A 14,006-nucleotide genomic window follows, 5' to 3' on the forward strand; every position below is an offset into this window, starting at 1 on the left:
TTAACTGCCAAACACTAGTTTGGGCTCTGCATCATGGCTCTCACATCTGCTGTGAGGTTGGAACAGAACAGACTTGGGAACCAGACAGGTACAACTGATTGGAACGGCAGCTGCTCTAAGCTGCTTTGAATATCCCTCAAGCCCACTCTCCTGACTTTTTTATCAAGGACCAGAGGTCTCAAGAGTGGGAATGAAAGGGGAAAATCCAATTAAATAAGAGTTTCAGGGGAGTTTTGGAGTGAGGGTTGGAGGAAGACAAAATGAAAGACAATGAAGAGGTAGCAGGGCCTTCCAAATAAATGGCTGTGTGCCATATGGCACCAAGCAAAAGAAGGCAAGTCAGCCTGGTTCCTCGGTAACCAGCTGACTCCAAACTGCTTAAGACAAAATATCTCCAGCAAGATTTTCTCCCTAACACAGCTGTCCCTTCTCCTGGGACATAGACTTCATGCTGCCCAGCTTAATGTCAACTTTTCTTCCTTTTTGCTGTTTACTTGTCTTAACCAAATTCTCCTACCTCTTTCTTCAATTACTCTCCAAGACCTGGTCAAAATTTCTGTGCCCCAAGGACACCAAAAGGCATAAATGAGCTTGAATAGCTTCACCAGGCATGTCCACCCATACCTGTGGGCACAGGAGTCCCATTCCAGGTCAGCTCAGGTCCTTCAGAACCTGTCTGAGCTGGTTTGATTGTGTGCCTGTTTACAGCTCTGTCACAACCATGCCTGTGCCTGGCCATGGAACTCATTGATCCAGACCCTGATCCGTGGACTACTTCTCAGCTTGACCTCAGCTCAGTCTCAACTCTACAGTCCTGCTTATTGATTGGCGGGCATCATTTGACCTCGGTTACCGTCACGAGGCCTGTTCCTGACCTGTGGTAACATTCCTGGCTCGGCCTCAGCCTGGCATCATCACTATTGATCTGACTGTGCCCCATCTTCACAAGTCCATCTGGAGGCCTGGACCACGGGCTTACCCCAGCTGCAGGTCCTGGGCCTCCCCTGCTCAGTCCCCTGTGCCCTGCCGGACAGAGCCCTCGCTGGCTCAGCCACCCTTGTTTCCCTGCTTGGCTCCCTGTCCTGTGGGGAGCAGCTGGCTCATGCCACTTGCTGACATTAACTGGGAATACATCCTCTCACCTCCGGCATGGCTTGAAGCCAGGACAATTAGGAAAGTTGAATTGGGCTGTGCTGGCCTTGTGCCATTCCCCTGTGCCAGGATGGCTGTCAGTCTCTTATTTAATGTTACAAACCAGCCACAGGGCCTAACACCATGGTTTTAAAAAAATGTGAAGTTTCAAGGAAAACATTTTCTGTGGTTTTTCACTTAACAGTTACTGACAGCCAGGTAAGGAAAAGCAGCAGAGGAAATTCAGCATCACCTTCAAGAGATCTGTTCAGCTAAAAGCCCTTGCCCAGTAAATGCTAGAAACTAGCACCTGTTGCAGTTGTCATATGTAAGGCTTTTGCTTCTAAATGGCATCTCAGCATTTGGAGAGACTCATTGCCAGAACATTTGTTATGTCAGTTAAATTCGTTGAGGCATGATTGTGCCATAGGGTGATCCAAAACATCCTTCAAGGCTAATGAAACATTACTTATGTTCTCCTATACAGAAGACAATGAAAAAAATTGAATAAATCTGCATTTCTAGCACATATGCAAGGGTTTCCTTCATTACACAGGAGACATGCAAATGTGGATTTAAGTGGCAGCTAACAATCTTTAGGGAGCTCCTTTTGATTTGGGCATTTCTGTGTCACCTACAAATAAAACTATTTTAAGGTAAGGTGAGCTAGTGATCCACAGAGAACAGAAGAAGTTAAAGCTGCAGAAAAATAGGTCTTTGAAAGAGCTTTGTTTCTTTCTTAATAATAAGAAATTTCTTAGCAATTAGATTTTGAGAATAACATTACACACCAAGCTAATTTGAAAGTGTTTTTAAGTAAGAGACAAATAGTTAGGTTTGTTTAAAATAAAATTTACAGCCCGGTTATTCTAAAAAAGTCACACATGATAAGTACTTTTTTAATTGCTTAAAATAACAAAAGGTGACATTTACTAAAAGAAAAATACTACAGTTTCTTTGTTTAAGGTGTTTGAACAAAAACAAAAATGGCAAAAAGAAGAATACATTCTCTGAAACAAAATTCTAATTGGAAGCAGATGTCAAGTCATATCACACATAGTAGAGATAAATGAAGGCATCCATTATATCTCTAGGATATTTGTGAAGATTAAATTGTAGACACTGCAAACATCTGATGCTGAAATATTTAGTGGTAGTATTACTTAACATATCTGCCAAAGTATGTCATCTGACTATTTCTTGGTTTTGAAAAAGAGAATCTTCTGCCACTATATATAAATGCTTGTATATATAGCACATGCATGTCTGAAAATACATGCTTATATACACACACCCACACTGTATATACAGACAAAATTCACATTTTTTGAGACTTTAATCAAACATTCCATTATAAATAGGCTGCAATTAACTTCAGCAGGCTCAGTATGGTTGCTTCATGTCAGGGATTATTTATCAGGCATCTGCTTTCCTCTAAAATGGAAATCTCACATAAGGAACAGCTAAAGATTGGTTGGAACTAGTTTGTTCCAGTTCTACAGCAGATGTCAGTTGCAGGGTGAGGCGGGGAGGAGGAAAGGGAATGTAAAGAGCCTTCTGATGTATTTTTCTCTGCAACATGAGCCTAAAATTATATAAGTCATGATCTGTAGTGGAATGAGGCAAGGCTGAGAAAAAGAATTAATGTTATCTGAGAAAACATTTATAAGAGATATGTGTTATACAGTATTGATTTTACATCATTAGCCAGAATGTTAAGCAATATGTGCTTCAAATATTCATTTTGGCTGAACAGTTAACTACACAGGAGAATTAAGTAAATACATTGTTGATTTAAAAACTTATTAAATAATGAAAAAAAGACTTATGAAAAGTCCACAAGAGTGCATTCTAATATTTGCAAATAAGCTCTGAAAAATATTTACCAGAAAACCCTGCCTAATATCAACTTGATATATTAGCCAAAGAAAGATAACTATACTACAAAAATATAAGAAAATTACTACATCTGTGATAATTCATCCTTACGATGCAGAGAGAATAGGTGGGAATAATGAGCGTCTGGAATTTTGTGGCCTAAATAAGTCTGATTGCCAAGAGAGCTGCCTTTCCCTTTCATAATCTTAGATCTGTTCCAGACCAATATATCCACACTGTGTAAGAAATGACATAAGGATCCTATTTGTAAGAGAGCTTGTGATTTTGTAACTGAATGCTGTTCCATAGTTCATGCCTGAAAGATATGACCTGTCAGTCCAAAGGCAATCAAATATTGACACCTCTCATTTTCCAAGTGCTTGACTTTGTGATTTACATAAATTTTTTAAAATTTGGTTTCCCTGGTTGTGTGGCTGATTGCCTTCTAAAAAGCTTACTAAACTCTTCTAATCCTCTTTCTCTCCAAAATTCATTATGTGGCACTCATGAGCAAGCTTAGAGCCTCAGAGTCTTGTTATTTTAACGAGGCATATAGCAATAGCAGCTAATCACCAATGTATGGAAAGCATATATAAGAAAGTGCACTTTTCCATGGGTTTTCCCGTGGGTCTTTACCAAAAGCCTGGAAGACAGGGTTGTCTATATCCCAGAATCTGAAAGAAAGACCTCTAAAGCACATCCTCTGAGAGTCCAGCTGTTTGATCCCACTGTCTCTAAATTTCTCTTTTTTTAATGCTATCTCAAATTCTACTTTTACTCCAGTCCTTACATCCTTCTTCAGCTATTTTGTCACCATGTGCTAGTCAGTCTCCCTCACTTGTCAAGTTCTGTCCCAGCAGCCTTCTCTTCCTTCCAATGCACTCCTATCTACCCTTCCATTTCTATGACATATTTCACCAGTCTTTCATGCTTAAGCAGGTCAGTTTTCCACTAGGTTTCCCATACAACCATTGCTTGAGTATCCTTACTAATAATTTCATCTGAAAAGCTCCTAGCTTCAGTTTCCTTAATGAAACAAATCAGATACCTTCCCACTATCTCTCTGGTGTCATCCCTACTGCTGCCATTCACTCCCAGTTGGAGCTTCCTTATTCAGTAAGTCCTGTATTATCTAACTGTTCCACTTGTTGCCAGTGCTCCTAATCACTTCCAGAAATCTTTCCAAGGCATTTTTCTCTCCCAACCTATTATCCTTCCAGTCCAATTCCTTCATAATTCCAATTGTCACCGATGGTATTTTACCCCCCAACAAGAGTCCCTGTCTCACTTAACTTCATTTTATCTGTCTTGCACTAGAAATAGGTGCTTTTATTTTTTTTTCTGTTCCACTGCAAACATAGAGAAAGGAATCAAAAAGGTTTATTCTTGCTCTCAGTTCACTTGTCCATCTGAGTAAGAAAGTCAGCTTGGTATAACACAGCTTCCAACTGAAGCCTGATGATTCACTGCAATGGGAGGTATGCGGGACTAATGCCCTAAAAATGCAGATATGATCCAGTTTGAGGCAGAGTCGGCAAAACTTTAATCTATATGGTAAATATTCAGCATGTTTTGAAACAACAGAAAACAGAAAATCTTCTACTAGGAAGCAGAAAGCATGCTTCACATAAGACCTTTCACCAATAATTAATTTTTCTACACTTGTATAAAGCAGCAGAATAATAAACGAATAAATTTAGATTTAATACAGGTTTTTAGACTTATTAAATTGCTTAGGAAAATAAACACAATTCCAAAGGACACTTGCCCAAAAGTTCCTTGAAGCAGAAACATCAGTTTGGCCTCTTTAACACAATGAAGAATAACATTAGGATATGTAAATACAAGCTCCCCTGAGTTAGGCAATTTTTATGACATACAAAAAATGCACTGTTAAGCCAAGCACATGTTTAAAATGTGACTCAAAGGACAACATAAAAATCTTCCATTTCAAGGGTATGTGTGTGGATAGAGTTAAACCTTGGAGAAAGATCGTAGTGAAATAGGCAAGGTCAAATTCTCAGTCTCTTAAAAGAAACAGTGAAGTTATTTCTATTTCGTGTGTACATTCCATCTGCATCCTAGGATGTTTCATTAGGTTTTAGAGACATGGACAGTTCACCTATTGGGCACTGGAACAGGCTCCCCAGGGAAGTAGTCCCAGCACCAGCCTGACAGAGTTCAAGAAGTGTTTGAACAATACTCTCAGGAAAATGGTGTGACTCTTAGGGATGTTGCTATGCAGGGCCAGGAGTTGGAGTCTCTGATCCTTGTGGGTCTTTTCCAACTTTGTATATTCTATGATTCTGTGACTCTAGACCTGGACTCTCTCCTACACAACTTATTGTAGACTACTAAAGGTCTCTTTTGCTACAAAAAACCTAAGAGGGCAGTCTGATAACTAACTGCTGGAGACAAATCAGGGCAAATATTTTTAATGCCTATTCAAGGGCAATAAATATAAGAGCTAAATTTTCACCATACTGTGAAGAAATATGTGCCAACCACAAACCAAGGGAATGTTCAAGAACACATATATTCCCTATACATGTAACTCACATAATTCAGTACAGGTGCTTTGTGTTAGCTAGTACGTAAATCTGAAAAGCGCTCTAAAGCTTATAATAAACCTTACCTGCAGTATTCACAATTCTCTTTGCTTGGATTATTCCAAGTGGAGTTTCAACTTCCCATGTCCCATCTGATCGGGAGTTCAGATTAGTCACTTGCACAGGATAATTTAGTTGAGCACCATATTTTCTGGCTCCTGCAGCCAAGGCCATAGTTAGAGAATAAGGATCAATATGACCGTCTCCAGGGTTATACAGGCCAGCCAAAACCTAAATGGAGGTAAAATCCCCCAAAATGAAAGAAAGTACAATTTATCAAAATTAGATTGTTTTTTTAAAAAAAACAAAACTACTTTCTTACTTGAATATAGTAAACTTTAGGAAATCAAAGAAATTTTCAAAATATATAATAATTTTACCCAACCTAACAATGGCCTATGACAGTCAAATTCCCCAGATCTCCCATGCAATCAAAGGTTGCAATTCTTTAATATTATAATATTACAGATACAGTAATTAATAGTACGTACTCTAACAGACAGTATGCATAAAATTCACAAGTTCTGATTTTAGGCTACGATACATCTTTTTTCCAATGAAAAACAAGAATCTGTTGCACAATTTGTAAAAAGAAAGGAGACTGTTCATGTATATTTCTGACAGACCAATATTTAAGTGCAACAGAAGTTACATATCATAAAACTAGCTTCTTTACCTTATCCATGTTCAATAAGGGAAATAGCTCTTGCACTTTCTCAGGTGTGATTAAATATTGCTCTGTTGGGTGCCAACCAGCACGAGTCATTTGGTATTTGAATTCATCCACCCTAGTAGGGGTTGAAGCAATTCTGATACTGCCAGGCTGATGAAACCCCACAGGCTAAATCAAAGAGAAACAGCAAATTACTGAAAGAACCTTTGCTGATTGCCATATATGTATTTTTTCTGTGCTCAGAGGAATCTACAGGAATTTTTCCACTAACGTCATTAAGAAAAATGCAAGTAAGCTATGGGCCCTTGAAGGAAGAGGCCTTGGATATAGACTCCTAGAAAAAATAATTTTTCATGAAGTTATCAAATTAGCTTCCTAACTTAATACATACAATCTTCAAAACAGTTGAAAGAAGTATTCATTGAATGCCATGATACATCCATTTTTACTAACAACTAGTATATACTTGATATATGCACTCACTTTCAAAAGTAGAATCAGATACTTCTCAAAAATAAGTATATATTATATACTTTATTTTAAAAGCTGTCATTGGCATGACTTCCTATTGAATGTATTTAACTAAGCACCTTTATAAACACAATGAAAAAACACTCGCTGGTTTTGTCTTTTTAATAAATTAACATCCTTACAGAGCTGGACACTGAATGCTTACTTTTCTTCACCTTTTCTATGTTATCTCACAGGACAGTGATAAGGCTGAATAAGTCTTTCACTAGAACTCACAATGATAATCTGATGTGCCAGCTTATCTAGTTGAGTAGCAGAAAGAAGAAAAAAACATTTTATGACAAATATTAAAAATATATGAAATTTGTAGACTAGTAAAGTGAGGTTCATTCAATTTCTGCTGCTGTCCAAAACAAGCACAAGTTAAATAAATGAAATGTATAAGGCTGAGAGATGTCAAATGAAAAAGATGACTCCTGTGTTTCACCACATATCCATTCCTTAAGTCACTAAATAAAAATGCTGAAAGGGACACAAAGAATTGCAGCAATCTTCTCAAGTAGAGATAGCATAATATCATATAAATTTTTAAGCAGACATATTTAAGGCAGGAATGTATCATAATCAATCTGTTCATTCCAGATTCCTTATACTATTTTAGCTCCTTTATCAAGTTAAAGTTGCAGACTCTCTGTTGTGTCTTGAGATGTTTTATGAGCACCATTTTCCTAAACTGTAGAGGGATCTGGGAAACTATCTACAAAATGTAGTGACTGGGTATGAAGAAGAATGTATTTCAATAAAAAGGTATATACTGCTACTTCACACCATTATCAACTACACTTTTTTGTAAGACTATTGATACAATTGGTATTGCACTGAATTAACACTTCAAAGGTTAAGGGGATTACCTGTCCTGTCTCTTCTTCCAGCTTTTCATAGAGTTTGATGCTGTAAGCATGGATTTTCTTCAGGTTTATTCCAGGATGAAAATAAGTAGTTAAACCAGCCTCAAATAAGAAATAGGAACAATAGATTAGAAATGCAGTGTTCTTGCCTTCCTTCCAACTGTCATTTAAAAAGGAACTGCCAAGATACTGCAAAGAAAAACAACACATGGATAGAGCCAACTGCTACAAAAATAAAAATAAAGTATTTTCTGTACTTTAACCATTTCTGTATCCTGCACAGGTGTTTTCCCATCTGTCTTTTCTCACCAAGTCTGCCAACCCATGATAGTGTTGCAGTTGTTCTAGCCTATCTGAGATCTCAATTTATATACAATATCATAGTGCACCAGATTATTGAAATGCCCAGATAATCCAGTGGAAAAGAGTGTAAAATTAATCATTTGTCAGTATAATATTTTACAGTTCTATCTATAGTCTATTCATAAATTTGACTAAAAGTATTTTTGGCAATTTTCATTACAATCTGAGTTTAAGAAGAGATCACAGAAACCTACAGGAGGGAGATTCATCTAGCAAGGGCCCCATGAAGAACAAAGCAGGTATGATGATTTCAGGAAGTCCTTGGGCTAAATTAATAGTCTGGAAAAAATATTCCTTGTTCATTTCTTATTATCATATTGAACCATTAGCATCATACAGGACACAGCTGAAAACTAGATATTTGACTAAATGTGATTTTTATCTCATTTGATACAAGTATGTACATGTTGTGAACACATTTATTAAAATTACCTTAGAGTAAGCCCCAGGGCTGTTTCAGTGCTGAGTTTTTAGCTGAAACTTGTCTGTTTATCAAAAAATGTGTTTTAAGGGCCTTTTTTCAGTGTGTACAGAATGAAGAAATAAAATAGGCATTGAAATATTTAAATTTCCTTAGCCATGAACAATGTCTAAGAGTAATTAATTTACTTCTACTTGTAAATTTTGTTATCTCATTTTGGTTTTTCCTGTATTCTTTTATTTATGTAAACATTTTATGGTCTTCTGTTATTCTTCCAAATGTACTAATAAATCTTCCAGATGTAAGGAAATTCCATTTTAGTGGTCACTATTAGTGTAGTCATTTTGAACTAAATGAGTCACAAATCACTTGCAAGTTAGCTACAAAACCCATATATATTCAAGAGCATTTAATTGCAGGGATTAAATAAATACTTCAATCTCTTACACTTTCAAGTGAAGAAAAGAAGTTTAAATGCACTTAACACCTTTTGGGTTGAGATAATAAATGTTTCTGATTTCAAGAGTGCAGCTGGCAGACAGCTATAACCTGATTTCACTAAATAAAAATTAAGATAATAAAATCATACAATAATTTTAATGAAACAAAAACATTGAATGGGTCCTTAGGAGATTACTCTTAAATTTCATATTCAAAGCAGGGTCAGCTACAAGATCAGACCACATTTCTCAAGATTTTTTCCAGATTCTTTGAGAATCTTAAAAGACAGTGGCTGCTCTACTTTCCTAGATTCATATGGAACTTTACATTTGGCCTTGATAAATTCCATAAAACTGTCCTTTCATCCTTGCAGTTTGCCTAGGTCCCTCAGCATGGTTGCCCTGCCCTTGAGTGAATTGTCTGCTCCTCACAGTTTGGTGTAAACTTCAAAAGTTGATGAGCATGTGCTTCATCACCTACTCCAAATTACTGATAAGGACTTTAAACAGGTTGGGTCCCAGGGCAGATTCCCGTGACATTCCACTTATTTCCAGGATTTGGGTAGAATATGACCCATTCACCCTCTAAACCCAGACATCCAAAGAGTCTTTTAACTTTCTAGCTGTCCAGGCACACAGACTATAACATCTTCAGCTGAATAAATGGATAGTGTGGGAGAGGGTGTCTAAAGTCTTGCTAAAATCTAGGTAAGTCTCATCCACTGATCTCCCCATGTCTAAGAATTCATAATATTCCATAATAGACAGCAATCAGATTTGATCTGAGATGATTTATTCTTTGCAAATTTATTTTGTCTCTTGCAAATCACTTTTTTTTCTCCTTTATGGACCTGGGACTCACTCAATGATTTTCTGAAGAACCAGATTAGGGGTAGCTGACCTTTAGCTCCTCTGCTCAGTCCTTTGGCTTTTTCTAAAAGTCATATATATGTCCTTTGCCAAATCTCTGGCACCTCCACCAATTTCAGTAGTATTTCAAATGTGATACATCTGTGGCCTTGCCATGAATCAGCAGCATTATTGGATGCAGCTGGTCTGCTCCAACACATGAGCACGTGCCAAATTACTCCAGTAATCCCTGGTTTGGTCCTCATCCATTGCCTGTAGTTACTCTCCTCCTTTAAACCAGAGGCAAGAAGGCACTGAGACCTTATGAGTGTAAATTGTGACTGAATTACTCACCTCATTCCCTTATTTTCATTTTTTCAGCCTTTTGCTATTAATGCAGGAGTAGAAGCAGTTCGTGTTGCCTTTCATTTTCCTCACAAATCTTATATTTAGATGAGGCTTGGCTTTCCTAATATCCCCTTCACATACACAGGTAACTTTTCTAAATTCCCTGATTTTCAGCTTTTTCCTGCTCTGTCACCAGTATACTGCTCTAGAATTCAGTTGTGAATTTGTTCTGGCCCAGCTGCTTTCCCAAGGCATCTACATGTTCTCCTGAATTTCAGTGTGAACCATTCTTGTAGTAGAAGGAGATTTTTCACTAGGCTTTACTCCATTTTTCTAAGAGATTTTGTTATTGTACATAAACAAAAAATAATTTAAAGAATGGCAACTTTGCTATAAGAATTGACAAAAATATTTTAAAGCATTTCTATCGTTGAAATTTTTAAATGCTGAAAAGTTCATGCACCAGTTTTGTTCTAATTCAACCAGTTTCAGATTTTATTCTAATGCCATTATTAAATTAGCTTTCTGAAGGAAAATGTTATTAACACTGTTATACACTCAACTTTTTCTTCTTGCAAGTGTGACCAAATTGTAACAAATTATTATTTGACTTGTGCTGTGCTTTACTGTCAGCAGCAAAATCAATGGCGTGTTGCAAGACAAAGTATAATATAACATGTAATAACTCACTCTGTTACATCTTTTCATAACTGGTAATATAAAAATGTGCATATTTGTTGTGCTGTCTTAATAGCACATATGAAAGTCAGTCAAAGTTATCTCAGACCTGAGAAGTGAAAGAAAGTTTTGGCAGCAACACCAGCAGGAATATTAGCTATCTGAAACATGATCCTGAACTCTGGCAGGACCTTCCTGGACCTTCTAAGAGGTAAAATGTGGTGTACTGCAGCAACATCTGAACCAGACTTTCAACATTTGTGGCTGCAGCCAATGTGCTATGTGCCATTCCACATCTTAACAGGATGTGTAACTGTCATCTGTATTTAGTGTCTTCTGTATTTTGTGAGGAAAACACTGATAAAAACAGAGTATCTGGTATAACAAGGAACTCACTGTCATAGTTTTGATCTTTCTACCCATTTGAAACAGACGTCACCAACTTTTTCATCTTCAGACAAAGTCCTCTAATAGTGAGTTCAATGAAAAGAGACAATGAAGAAAATGAGAAGATACCATGTAGTCATCTATTTTAACATGGCCCATAACTAGGGATTTTGCTGTGTTAATTGCATCAAATTCCTTCTAAGAGGTGTCATGAGGCATCTCTGTCAATTTTGGTAGTGCAGGCATTTTCTCTGCTGAGCTCCAGCTCCTTACCTTTGAAACTGACCCTCACTCAGGGCTTAGTGTTGCACTCACTAAGAAGTCTGGGAAAAAGTACTGGAAGAAGGGTTGCTTTAATACTGCTATGAGCAGTAAGGGTGAGTGAGTGTAACAACAAGAACACAGGAAACATTCAGTAACAACAACATTCATGATTCTGGTTCCTTATAGAACTAGGGGATTTTTATTGGTTTTTTTACAAACATATTGTTTTGTATATGCATTGAGCAAATAAAATTCAGTCTGTGCCTCTATTTTGTAGTTATGATTCAATACACAAGATGCATGATCTGGCATTTAACATGGCGTTGCTCTGTTTGCCACACTGTTGTATTGTACAATTACTGAATGTTGTTTCTTCTTACTACACACAGCGTGGTTTCTTTTGCTTTGTTTATTGAAAAGCAAGTAAAATGAAGTATACTACTTATACACTGCAGGCAATGATTTTTTTTTTCATTTCATTTTTTAACATTGTTCTCTCAAAAACCCCAAAAAACACAAAACATCTGCACTAAGATGAAACATTACAGACTTCAGACTTCATCCTCTGGGAGAAGTATGAGAATGCAAATAAAATATAATTAATTAATTTGTCCTCTGAAATGTAAATTATTGCATAAATGCTCTGTTGTCTGAACAGAGTAGATCTAGAGACATCAAACTATTGGGTTTCTGCTCTTTTGTGTTGCTACATACAGAGATAAGAATCTCCCAATTTCACTTAAGAATAGCTGGAAATAAATGGGAAAAGCATCCATTACTGTATTATTGTGGCAAGCTTTATTTAATTTTGTTACATTACTTCTCCAGATATAGATTCAGAAAATATGTAATTACATAAATGCACATCGTGAACCAGTATGACCATGTGATTACCATTATTAAAGGAGGTGTTGGTACCCTGACATTATTACACGTATGTCTTTTTAGTTCTTGTCCTTAGAATGCAGACAATATGCAGGCTTAAAAAAACCCAGAGTGTCTATTTGTTACCTTTGCTCCTCCAAGATTTTATGTAATGTCAGCAACGGCATGAAAGAGAAGGAATAAAAAGGTAAGGAAACTTGCACTACCATTGTATACACAAACGACTGTTAATTTGAGACATGAACAAAATATTTCTTACTGCATGCCAGGTAGATCCTGCAGTGAGCTCAGATTTTTCTAGCAGAACAACATCTTTCAAGCCAGCTTTAGCCAAGTGATAGGCTAGACTCACACCAACACAACCACCTCCGATGATCACTGTGTCTGCCCTGTCTTTCCCTAAGGAAGGAGATGAGGCTTCTTTACTAAAAAAAAAAAAAGAAAAAAATTACAGACAGTTAGAAAAAGTCAAACTTTTCCCCATTTCTTTTGTTTACAGCTTCAACCATAATACACATGGGTTTCTACTTGGGAGTTTACACACATAGCTTAAGACTGAACCTGTTCACTCACATCCACTTTTAAAGTAAATGTTGTCTGAGGGTCATATAGGTAAACAGCTGTAATAGAAAAAAAAAACAAAACAGAAAACACCAAAACAATTTTGCTGCCACTTGCAACTTTAGATATTATTTATCCAATATACCCTTATATGTAGATCCTATTTCTCAAAAAGAAGCTGATGCATAACATGACAATATGAAAACCTGACTTTTCCAAAGTACTCTAGCATGTGCAACAAATAGGCTTTAAAAATACTTACTTATTAAGTCCCCTTAATAAATTTCTAAAACCAATGTCAGTAGACTAAGCCAGTATACATGTTCATGAAGAAAAAAGCTGGATACTTACTTTCATGTTCTGTCTATTTTGCCATGTTCACAGAGTCACAAAATATTCTGAGTTTGGAAGGTACGCACAATGAACATCAAATCTAACTTCTAAGTGAATGGCCCATGCAGAGAGTGAATTCACAACCCTGGTGTTATTTGCACCATGCTCTAAACAACTGAGCTATTCCCAGAGTTGGCATCTCCTACTTTGCTTAAGAGAAAACATTATAGAAACAGGTTTTTGTCAATGGCTCACACCTGCTGCTCCACACTGTACTTTCAAAACTACTTGAGTTCAGTGTAAACCAGAACTGCTGCCATAAGCAGCTCTATTCTTCTGCAAGTGATCCTCCTCTCTACTGCCTCATCCACAGACAGCCAAGCAGCAAGCCATATGTGGAAATCTATCACAAATTTTTAAGAAGCAATTTTTTTGGATGTGAGACAAGGTAGCACGTGTTATTACAACAGCAGTACAGACTACCATGAATCAACAGTATCTTTCTCTCCAGTTAATCTATACTCAATTTTATCTCTCCTCCTCGTATACTTTCAACTTCTCTGGCAACAGACTTTCTAATGTATAACTAGTCTCCCACGTCTCCCACTCAGAAATAAAGGCTACCAGTTTTATGTCTTATGAATGGAGATCTTATAATATTTTAAATGCAATTGCAGGCAGAACGTGCACCATGCTTATACAATAAATGGTGGTGAATGAAAACTAAAATAAGTGGGAGCACAGGACACCACAGCTGTTCTGTATTTGGTGCACCACACACATGCACAGGTTCTTTTTTCTGATTAC

At 36.9% G+C, this 14,006-nt stretch overlaps 1 protein-coding gene across 1 annotated transcript in view; it reads right to left on the minus strand.

Annotated features, from left to right (window-relative positions):
• Nucleotides 1–14,006, minus strand: part of DMGDH (dimethylglycine dehydrogenase) — a 39,458-nt gene that overhangs the window by 24,831 nt on the left and 621 nt on the right. Inside the window, exons 2-5 of the mRNA XM_066569309.1 lie at nucleotides 12,565–12,730; nucleotides 7,674–7,772; nucleotides 6,295–6,459; nucleotides 5,645–5,849 (exon numbers count right to left, since the gene is read on the minus strand). Of these exons, the coding sequence (XP_066425406.1) occupies nucleotides 5,645–5,849; nucleotides 6,295–6,459; nucleotides 7,674–7,772; nucleotides 12,565–12,730 (635 nt within the window). The remainder of the gene's footprint in view (nucleotides 1–5,644; nucleotides 5,850–6,294; nucleotides 6,460–7,673; nucleotides 7,773–12,564; nucleotides 12,731–14,006) is intronic.

This window comes from Molothrus aeneus, chromosome Z (assembly GCF_037042795.1).
Source record: "Molothrus aeneus isolate 106 chromosome Z, BPBGC_Maene_1.0, whole genome shotgun sequence".
Lineage (NCBI taxonomy): Eukaryota > Metazoa > Chordata > Aves > Passeriformes > Icteridae > Molothrus > Molothrus aeneus.